The sequence below is a fragment of the Nothobranchius furzeri genome, chromosome 10 (assembly GCF_043380555.1).
Source record: "Nothobranchius furzeri strain GRZ-AD chromosome 10, NfurGRZ-RIMD1, whole genome shotgun sequence".
In the NCBI taxonomy this organism is placed as follows: Eukaryota; Metazoa; Chordata; class Actinopteri; order Cyprinodontiformes; family Nothobranchiidae; genus Nothobranchius; species Nothobranchius furzeri.
In genome coordinates this window covers 54,548,820-54,560,186 of record NC_091750.1, presented here as the reverse complement: position 1 = coordinate 54,560,186, position 11,367 = coordinate 54,548,820, and the positions used below count along the sequence as shown (strand labels likewise).

Sequence of the window (11,367 nt, the reverse complement as noted above, 5' to 3'; positions counted from 1 at the left end):
ATCCTGTTTATGATCCAAAAAGTCTGGTTTGACCCACTCACGCAGGACCAGAACAACGTGACGTCACGGATTGATGTCAAAATTTACGCCGCATCAGAACCTATGAGTCTTTATGGAGATTAGCTCTGACATTGGCCTTGTGACCAAAAAGAAGGAGCCCCCACCTCCTCACACAAGCACACACACCCATGCCTCATTCGCTGTTTCTTCCCATTCATAAAAATCTCCACCTCGCGCATGCGCAATGGCATTCGGTGTCCTCCTCATTCATAAAAATGTAACCTCCGCATTTCAGCCCGCCTGAGTCGCTCTTCCCTCCCATTCAGAAAAAAGAGGAGAAAAAAAGTCGAGGCATCTGCGCAGAGCCGTCCCCCTTCCTTTGCTTCACCCTCCCATTCATAAAAACTCACTTCCCTCCCCCTCGGTGGTTGCAACACCATATCCACAGCTCCGCGTCCTCAACCGCAGTCGCCTTTCATGCACCAGCGAGGAGAGAACAGCGCTGGAGATTCGCTCGCCTGTCGCTGAGCTTCATTTCACCTCGTCTGGACTCGTCTTCATACACATTTTGGAGCTACCCTCGGATCGGACGTGCGCGCAAAAAACAAACAAACAAACAAAAAACAAACGTGCGGAACGTGGAGATGAGAATTGCATCCTGAAACCACAGTAAGTGATCTCCGCTCTCCGTGTGTTGCATGTTTCGAAGTCGTGAGCACGAGCTGACTTATTTATTTATTTATTTATTACATTTCCTCCCCTTCTTCCTTTTAATATCGCAAACTCGAATTTAGCGCTTTGCTCCGCGAGCCTTCATTTGCTTATTTGTATTTTAACGCAAACATTTCCCCTCCGACTTCGGTCCAAACGCTAGATGCAGCCACACGGAGAAGGAGGGATGTGGTGTTGGTCAGCACGCTGCCTTTTTTGGAGCAGCAGATACGCACATTGCGATTGTGACGTCTTAGTAAGATCATGTCATAATTATTAAGATGTAAAAAAAAAAAAAAGTCCAACGCGGTTCCGTTGCGTTCTCGCTCTGCAGCCAGGTTTAGCACTCATGACAGGCGTTTCTTATATTTTATATCATTTCATAAAACGTATATTCACTTTCTTATTTGTATTTAATTGCAGTAGATAGTGAGCTCCAAATTTACGCCAAAAAAGCGCACCAAAGAATAATTAAAGAAAAAACGCAAAGTCTTTCGGCACGCAGTGTTCCAGCTTACCTAACAAGCTCACACTTTTACAAAATGTAAGTGTTTTGCTGAATACCTGCTGATGTTACCGAGCGGACGCCTCCGGTTTTTATGACTCAGTTCATTCACATATTCCAGGGAGGGCACGCACAGACGCACGCACGCACTTGCGCACGCATAGTTCCGGCTCCGAGCTCGTAATGGTCTAGATTTTGACGATCACGAGCGCTTGTGTCTGTGCCAGCAATGTCGCAACAGGTTTCTCAACCAGGCTCCGTTTTCAGAGAGAACAAGAGCTGCTGCTGCTGCGGGCACAAAACGCCTCGGAAACGACATGTTTTTTTAATTAAAGAAATAAAAAGTTATGCGCTAAGTATCAGAGTGAAAAGTGCGTGTTTTCACGTCAGGGACTCACAGTTATTTTTTTTTTTCATCGTTGGGAAATAGGTTAGTGGAAATGTGGGTTGCTCCATTTGCCTTCCCGTGATGTCTACCTGCAGCTCACCGACTTCATTGAGCATAACTGGAGCGCACTGATTCATGAGTGGAGCCAGCAGCTCCCATTCAAAAACACACGCAGTTCAGAGAATCAGACCCATTCACAAACTCAGACGCTGATTTGTGTTTTTCTTTATTTGGGCTGTAAAAATAAAAAAGAAGGAACAGGGAATTCTATTAATGTCTCCAAATTATATTGAGCATTGTGTATGACCCAATTTCCCTTTTGTTGCCATCATTTTTTTTTCTCCTTTCATGTTCTAATTACTTCCCTCTGCCTCGTTTTGCATGCTTGAGTGTTTTGCATGCAATCCCTGCTCTGCTGTGCTCTCTGGAAGGGAGGTGATGGAGTCCGGCTTATTTTTTTCTGGTGTCAAAGATACAATGAAGGCGGTTCAGACTCAATACGCCATCTAAAAATCACAATTTTCATATAAAATAGCATAAATTCAGCTTCAGATCTGACCATTCAACAAAATCTGTTGTGTTTAAGGGTTTGAAAAATGAAACAATACGAAGGTTTTGCATGACTTTTTACAAATTTGACATTATGCAAAACTCTAAGAAGACATGAAGCGGAAATGAACAAGCTGCAGAAATGATTTGAGTGATCATTCATTCCATGCTTTAAGATTGGTCTTCTGGTGTCGAAATAAATTGAGCAAAAAAATCTAAATAAGATAACAGCTGGTGCAGTCATCCTTAATAGTCTTTTTCTTTTTTGTTTGCAGTCTTGCTAAATGCTGCTTTAGAGTGACGACGTGTGAGGCACCAGCCGATACATGGAGTCCAGGGTTCCCCATCACATCCCCGGAGTGTCCTCCTCCATCATATCCCAGCCTCTGCTGGACAGTCGAGTGCCCTACGGTCGTCTTCAACACCCTGTCACCATTTACCCCATTGACCAGATCAAGTCGTCACACGTGGAGAATGATTACATCGACAGCCCAGCTGTTGTTGCTCAGCAGCCCCTAAGCCAGAAGTCTGCAAATCGAAGAATCACCTGGCTTGGTCCAAATCAGGAGGCTTTTCTAGGTGCTAATCAAAATCATCACCACAATCACCAACACCAGCTCCAGCAGCAGGGCAGGTGTGAACCTCACCCTCACCAGGACACAACAACCCACCCTTGGATTTCCTTCAGTGGAAGACCCAGCTCCATCAGCAGCAGCAGCAGTACCTCATCAGATCAGAGATTGTTGGACCACGCTGCACCCACACCAATGGTGGACCACCATCATCACCAGGGCCCGATCAATACAATCACCACCCGAACTCCTGGCTCTCTCACTTCCTCTGAATCTAAAGTCCTCAATTCTTCTTCTGCTTCTTCCTGCTCCTCTTCCTCAAAATCTTTAGACCTCAAGTCTGCCAAGGTTCCCGTTGGAGGCATGGGCACCACAGGAGGCCAGCAAGGGTTGGCACTGATCCCGTCCTCACCAACTGAAAAGAAACACCTTCTTTTATGCCAGCACTGTGGGAAGTGTCGATGCACTGAGTGTACACTCCCCCGAACCTTACCCTCATGCTGGGTCTGCAACCAGGAGTGCCTGTGCTCTGCGCAAAGCTTGGTGGACACGGCCACCTGCATGTGCCTGGTCAAAGGAATCTTCTACCACTGCACCGAGGATGAGGACGACGAGGGCTCCTGCGCTGACAAGCCCTGCTCGTGTTCACAAGCCAATTGTTGTGCACGCTGGTCTTTCATGGCCGCCATGTCTGTTGTCCTGCCTTGCCTAATCTGCTATCTACCAGCTATGGGCCTGTCCAAACTGGGACAGAAGTGTTATGACAATGTTAGCAGGCCTGGCTGCCGCTGCAAGAACTCACAGGGTGGCGTTAGCATTCCCGTTAGTAAAACGGGAGGCATGGAAGCAAAAGCTGGGGCAGAGAAAAAGCAGCAGGGGTCATGATAGTGGACCAAGCTTTATGGCAGTGGCCTTGCCAGAACATGGACAGGAACACATGGTTCTGGCTTACACTCAATGGACTGGGCAATCCAACACCGACCCACTAAACTATCCCATTAATCTGCTGGAAGATGACTTGTGTAAAACTAAGGTACTTAATACGGCTTGTTGACCTGTGTTTAATAGTGTGGATCCAAATGGGCCATCTGAGAGGATGCTAACCTAGGATTAGCTAACAGGCTCGTGGAGATATTTGCCTTCTTTTTTGTTGTTGGTTTTGTAAAAGTGATAAGAAGAGACTAGAATGTGGGACTGGTGTTTATGAAAATGGCTGAAGGCACAAAGTCATTGTACCTCTCTGCTGCTCAATATTTTTCAGCTAATTTTGTAACGCTAACTAACCAGAAACTGGTTAGTGATTCTCAGATCGTTTAGAAATCATTGATGGAAACGAAAAGGTATTTCATCCCATTCTGCCCCCTGAAAAATGCACAGTCTAGTGCAAAATGAAAAACTACGTAGTTAACTAGAAAATAATGTAGCTTTACGATGGAAGAAACCACTTCCTCCCTCAGTACAACGATGATCCCCATCCTCCGGTATACCCCCACGGAGATGCTGTAAAAATACACCCTTTCTATGATTTAAAATGAACAGTAAATTTTCATCATTTTCACTCTGTATTGTGCAGTTGTGCTGCAAGTGAGAGATAATCACCTCACAGTGTGTCTTCTATTTTTTGGGTGGTAAAGCTTAGACATTCTGAAATACTTTGAATGCTGTTCACTGATCACCTCAGACATAATGCATGTCACGATCTGCATGCTCTAGTACAATGGTTACCCACCGTGCTGGGGTGGATTTGTAGTAGAGACGTGTCAAATAGAAAAAAAATATATAAGAAAAATACTTAAAATAGGTAAGGAAGAAATTCCACCCAGCCTTCTCAGGGATTGTTACAGTAATCTCCTCTAGAACTTGGCCAACCGCATGTTATTTTCTAAACCGTCTAAGAGCCTGGTCTACTTCCTCTTTGCACAGAAAGGCAAAGAATCGTTTAGGGGCAAAAAGGCAATATTGAATAATTTAGTACGCAGAGGGAGAAGGGGCCAGAATATTCTCTTTTAAGTTTTTTTTTAAGTGATGCAGGTGATGGGAAGCAAAGAGGCATTGCAAAAGTTTAAAACCATCAGTCTTTGTGTAAATCAAACCTGCCACTTGCACAACCGTTGTCCGAAAGTAAAGCACAGTACTAACCACCTCAGCTCGCCTGTATTTTGACGGTCAATGCCACATTTAGCCCACAGCTCACCTCTACGCACATTAGTGTCTTCATGAAACCTACATCACTAGGCTGCATAGTTGCATAACTCAGTCTCTCGTTTAGTCTATTTTGGGGGCTCGCATGACATTCGTAGGACGTTGCCAAAGGAAGCTGTTGTACAGTAGCATGTTTTCACAGTCTGAGTGATCACAGTTGCTAAATGGAGTTGATGACAGTTAAAAAGTGTGCAGCCCTTTAATGCTGATGGGCTTTTTGGCTCTGTTGCTCCATAACACTTAACCTCTCTTTTTATCTTCCACTCGGGTGCCCATCTTTGCTCATACTTGCATTTGTCTTGTTGCACAAAGCTGATGTCACTCGTAAAACGGAAAGACGAAAGAATAAAAAAAACATGGTTCTTTAGTACGAATGTATGAGGCAATATTTCAAGTCAGAGAGAAAGGTGCCAAAACGGAATGTGTGAGAGAGGCTTAGCCAGGTGCAGGTGTCCAGCAAACATAAAAAATCAGACGTTTGGACGATGTATTTAGTAATAGAGCTATGCAGGTGAAATGTTATTTGCTGTAAATAGTTTCACAAAGTTTGTGTTCCTTTAGAAGAGACTTTTAAATGTCCTCGAAAGATTGCATGGTACATTATAACTACAATTAAGTACAAAAGTATATAGAGAATATATTAGATTTATATTTTGAGGGTAAGATTAAGGTGTTTTTGTGGTATGTGAGGAACAGAAAGGGAGAGTTTACGAAAAAAACAAACAAAAGTGAATTAATTAGCCGACAGGTCTTTCTATCACTCGCACTTGACTTAGAAAAGTGTTCCTGGCAATAAAATAGAAGATGAACAAAAATTTTAAATAAAATCTCCTGCTGCTTTTTCTATCCATGGCTCATTAGCAGTCGAGAGGCTAAGCTAACTCCCTCTCCGGCTCCTAAAGACCGTGGACTCATTGAATCCGCACAAGGAACACAGTCTACTCCCATCAACCCATTTCCTGCCGTTACTGCTCAGTGTCACAGCTCCTTTTCTCCTTCTTGCTTTCCCTCAGTTCCCTCCTTCCTCCCTAAGAAAGAAAAGGCCAACAAACACCGTTAGCCTGCCTTGATTGACAAACACAGCTGCCGTTCATAAACTCGTCATGCTACAGAAACAGGAGACACACTCGCTGTACCCCCTCTTCATTTTCCTCTGAAGTTGCGTTTAGCACCACCTCTATCCGCTTTTTTTTCAGTCTTTGCAAAATTAAGGTTCTTATTTATTACAACATGTTCTTGGTGTGGAAAAAAACACAAAGAGAAATAAAAAAAATCTGGATTTGAATCTTTGGTTTCTGCAGCTGCTGTGACTTTCACACACCCACGCCCATCTGAGTATTTTATTTTGAAATCAAAGGAACAGAAAAAGTCCATTCCTTTAAACCTTTGCAACATCAATGTTGGGGATTAAGAAACAAGATCCGTGCTTTTTTTTTTTGTTAGTTTGTTTAAATATTACAAAAAGAAAAAAAAACTCATATAAAAGGTTCCCTTTATAGATATATTTATTTTGAAGTTCTATTTTATATAGTATTTATTTAGATGCCAACTTTTTGTTTGTGAGAAAAGCTTATGTTGAAATGGAATGTACATTGACAATGGAAATATATATTGTTAAATATACTTTGGCTTTTGTGTTGTTATTTTTTTTCTGGTTTGTTGGTCGTCAACAACATATTCTCATTGCATTAGAAGAAAAAAACAAAAAAGACTAGCGAAACATCAGAAGAAATGACTTTGGATGTCAAACAAAATCTTTATATTCATTGCAAAAATGGAATATTGTGCAAAATGTTTTAATTTCATTTTTTTATTACTCAAATTGCTGCATTTGCAGACATAAAAATGTGCATAATTCTTCCACAGTTATGCTTCCAAGTAGCCGTACTTATAATATTTTATGTGGTTTTTAGACAACGCTCATTTTCAGTCCAGTTTGTGGCTTCCTCCAGAGGAATGTTATTTTCTGTTTGCTGAGTGATTCAACTCTAACTTCGGTCACTCAGGCAGAAAAGAGCTTCTTAACTCAAACGATGACTTAAAAGAGAAAATGTAGCAAATAACTTATTATAGGCAAAAATGTCCAGGCAGCTTATCAGAAAAACATCATTTATGTTTCTAATTTATGGCAGAAGATACGATTTTGCTGCACAAAACTAGAATGAAAAAACACCAAAATGATGAAAACTTTGATTTTTATGACTCTGTGCTTGATAAATTATGGGTTATCCATTGCAGAACAGTTGTTTTTAGCTCTGACACTTCTTTTAACCTGTATTTTATATATTTTAAAAACATCCACCGCCGTGTTCAAGGTCTGAACACAAACTGAGTGAAACATCAACTACAGTCCAAACAAAACTACAATTATTAATCCAGATCCATTAAAACATTTACACAAAACTCTAGTTTGTTTGGAGTAAAGCATAAAGTGCTTCAAAACTGTCAGATATTCAATTTTAGCCCTTAAGAGGGTCTGGTGAACATTTTCTATGACTTGTAGCTTCCTCTCCAGGTCAACCTTCCTGTGGCTGAAAAAGCTGCTCACCCCTAAAGGCCGAATTAAAGCGTGTGACCGGAAACAGAAAACATTACATGAGAAAGAGGAGCTCATCCAGATTTCCTCTGGATGCTGTAACATGAGACTCAAACCGCTCACCTGGTCACCTCACATCAGAGCTCCACAGCTGTGTGTGTGTGTGTGTGTGTGTGTGTGTGTGTGTGTGTGTGTGTGTGTGTGTGTGTGTGTCCGACTTCCTCAGACTTTATAAGGGTGGTCCGCTGTAGTCTGGATGTGTGGCATTCCTTTCTTTCCAAAGCACCACCTTCCACACAAATTCTTCCTGTCCCACATAAACACACGCTGTCGTCACCTCCCACCCCCAAGCCCACCTGCGCTTCTGTTCACTCCAGGCGCTTTACCTCCCCCGCTCACCCCCACTCCACCCCAACTCGCACTCCCTCATTTCCACATGCCCGTTTCCTGGGTGTTCCCCTGAGCGCACCTGGGATTGGAGAGCTGGACAAATGAACAACAGAGGAGAGAAAAAGCAAAAGGAAAGACAGCAGAGCTAGCCGGTCCTCTAGCATCCTACAGAGGACACGTTTGTGGAAGGCCTGCAGGCGCTGCTGTGTCTGCTCCAACAGGTAAGATCAGAGACCAACCTGCCTGTTTACCTGCCAGTCTGTCAGCACCCACCTGGGATAACACACACACACCTGCATTTGACTTCCTCCACACCTACATTGTCATCTCCACCCCACAGAACTGCATACATATCAAGACAGGAAGCTTCAGCACAGGCAGGTGGAAAAGAAACCGCTCATTATCAGCTGCTGTTGTGGCTGACTCAGATTTACAGAGGAACCGGTCTTGGGTCAGAAACTGTAAATGCAAATAATTATTTGTGCTGTGTTGTTTATTGCTGTAGGAGGATAGTTACCCAAGGGAACAGCACAAACTAATATTTAAATTGCATCAGAGCTACCATCATTTCTGTACTTGCAAACTTGCACAATGTCTTATTTCCCCCTAGAATCCATTTGAAAATTAAAGCAGATCACACAGGGTTGCTCTCAACCAACCTCACGTGTCTTCTTATCTGCTGCTGCAGCTCAGGGGCTGCAGAACTGGTAATGCTACACCAGAGCACGTGACCACCTGACACACCACATACACATAGGCACACACCACCTGTCTGTTAGCAAATGTAGCACCGATGCTCAGAGAAGATTTTTCTACAACGAAAGATGCTTCCTCCTTATTTGCAATGCACACACACACACACACACACACACACACACACACACACACACACACACACACACACACACACACACACACACACACACACACACACACACACACACACACACACACACACACACACACACACACATGTTTATATATGTTCGCAAAGGCAATTTTCAAATCAAGTACAACACTCCAGAGAAAGCCCTTGTACCCCTGAGAAGCTCCAGACACACACACACACACACACACACACACACACACACACACACACACACACGCGCACACACTTTGCTGTCATTCCTTTTCTCTCTTTGCTCTGCCAGTCTAAATTTTAAATGATTTCTTAATTTCTGTGAATTTAGGACGTAAAATATATAAAGTAAGATTTTAGTTACCATAAATTATTGGTTAAATTCTGGATGTGAGGGTTTTATCTTAACTATTAAAGTTACTGTCATCATTCCTCCTGACAAAAGTGTTTCTTTCTGATTGGTCATCTCATTCTGGACCATGTCAGATAGTGTTCATCTGAATGCTCTAACCCAGAGGGCATGTTTTAGATGTTTCCATGCTCCGGTACTCCTGTTGTGAACTGAAAATTATTGAACTAATTTCCACAGAACTTGAGGACAGAATGAATGATTAATTCAGCAATTGAATCAGAAGTGTTTGAGCAGAAAAACAACTCAAACAATCGAAACAGGCCTCAGGGAACTTATTTGTATCATCATACAATTTATACACATTTCAACCATTTAAGATGAAAGAAGAAAATGACAACTCTCAAATATATGTTGATTTAGTCAAACAACAATGAGGGCTCATCATCAGGGATGTAAATGGCATCTAAAGCTTGGTTTATGCTTGATGCATTTACTTTCCGCTTGGTGATGCGGCTCGCGGATGGAACGCGCTTCACAACTCGCAGCGTTTATGGTTCATGCGGCTTGTCTCTGCGGTGAGCCAATATTCTCCCAAACTGTAGGGGGCAGCATGGAGCTCTACAGCATGCATCCAACACTACACCATAGTAGAAGTAGAAATTACTGTTGTTTACAACATGGCATTCCAGCATTTTTTAACAGCGTCCTCGTCTTTTCCGACAGTGCGAGCTATTTCTCTCCAAGAATTATTAACATGTTGATCACGGTGATCTTTGAGAGCTGAATCATACAAATGTCTGTATTTACGAACCTCTGCCATACTAGTTCTTGCCAGTCCGCCATGTTTTTCCGCATCCGACCGTCCGTGTGGTTAGAAAATTTCCTAGGTGCGCGGTGCGGAAAGTTTGGGTCGTGCGGGGGCGCAGTGGAGGGGCGTGGTTGTTAAAATGACGCAATTTTGCCGCGCGGAGCCGTGCGAACCTCGCGGACACGTCAAGCATAAACCAAGCTTATGGCAGAGTTCGTAAATACAGACATTTGTATGATTCAGCTCTCAAAGATCAGTTTGATCAACATGTTGTTAATAATTCTTGGGAGAGAAATAGCTCGCACTGTCGGAAAAGACGAGGACGCTGTTAAAAAATGCTGGAAAAACTTGAGGGACCAATATGTGAAGGCAAGGAAGGGGAACAAACGCAAAAGCGGTGATCCTGGTGGAAACAAGAACACTCCACCAATTCTAAAAGAGCTGAGCTGGCTCTCAACTTCCATTAACAACTGTTGTAAACAACAGTAATTTCTACTTCTACTATGGTGTAGTGTTGGATGCATGCTGTAGAGCTCCATGCTGCCCCCTACAGTTTGGGAGAATATTGGCTCAACGCAGAGACAAGCCGCATGAACCTTGAACGCTACAAATTTTGAAGCGTGTTCCATCCGCGAGCCGCATCACCAAGCGGAAAGTAAATGCGTCAAGCATAAACCAAGCTTAAGGCCACCTGATCGGGCTCTGACTGCTGGCAACTAACAGGAGACACAGAACCGTGAGAAAATGTGAAAAGTTTTCATTTGAATTATATTCAATTAGGACTTCAGGCAGTTTTGCTTATGTTGCAACTCAGGGCCGGTGTTGGGCAGAAAAAAGCATGCCTGCTAAGATGAGCATTTTTTTTTCTATTTTACATTTCACGTAATTTGATACGACATCAACAGAATTTTTAATGGCACTGTTGAAGATATTCTCGAGTTTTCGGTGGAGCTCATAGCGCCCAAACCTGTGCAGGTCTGCAAGGGAGCACAGGACTACGGGGCTGAAATAGGAAGTCCACTGCTGTCTGAAAAGCAATCCACTGACATTTAGGCTGCATAATGAGGTAGCACACACACACACACACACACACACACACACACACACACACACACACACACACACACACACACACACACACACACACACACACACACACACACACACACACACACACACGCACGCACACACACACACACAGTCTCCTCCTTTTTCCTCCCTCTTCTCTTTTTGGATTCAAAAATAAATGATGACGTAGATCAGACATGTTATTTTTATCTCAGTTTCTATGGCCCTGTTCAAACCGGACTCAGAAAAGTGGGCCAAAAGTATAATAGTGTGTTTTATAAATAGTGTCAGCCCTAATAATTGATGCTGAGTATTAAAAAAATTAAATAAAATCACCAAGTATTTCAAAAGGCAAAGCTTGGGTCCAATAATTTCCAAGATCATGGCTCAGACGTTCCTTTGAGTGAAGGAAGAAGAAAGAAGAGAA

The 11,367-nt window shown here is 42.9% G+C and overlaps 1 protein-coding gene across 1 annotated transcript; it reads left to right on the top strand.

The window, feature by feature from the left end:
* Positions 1-415: 415 nt before the first annotated feature.
* spry4 (sprouty homolog 4 (Drosophila)) lies at positions 416-6,550 on the top strand. Its single transcript, XM_015961271.3, has 2 exons — positions 416-669; positions 2,429-6,550. The coding sequence occupies exon 2, from the start codon at positions 2,480-2,482 to the stop codon at positions 3,608-3,610; it is 1,131 nt and encodes a 376-aa protein (XP_015816757.1). The 5' UTR covers positions 416-669; positions 2,429-2,479; the 3' UTR covers positions 3,611-6,550.
* The last annotated feature ends 4,817 nt before the right edge of the window (positions 6,551-11,367 follow it).

What these genes read in the sequence shown, in the direction of transcription:
- spry4 (XM_015961271.3), top strand. Translation starts at nt 2,480, where the DNA reads ATGGAGTCCAGGGTTCCCCATCACATCCCCGGAGTGTCCTCCTCCATC.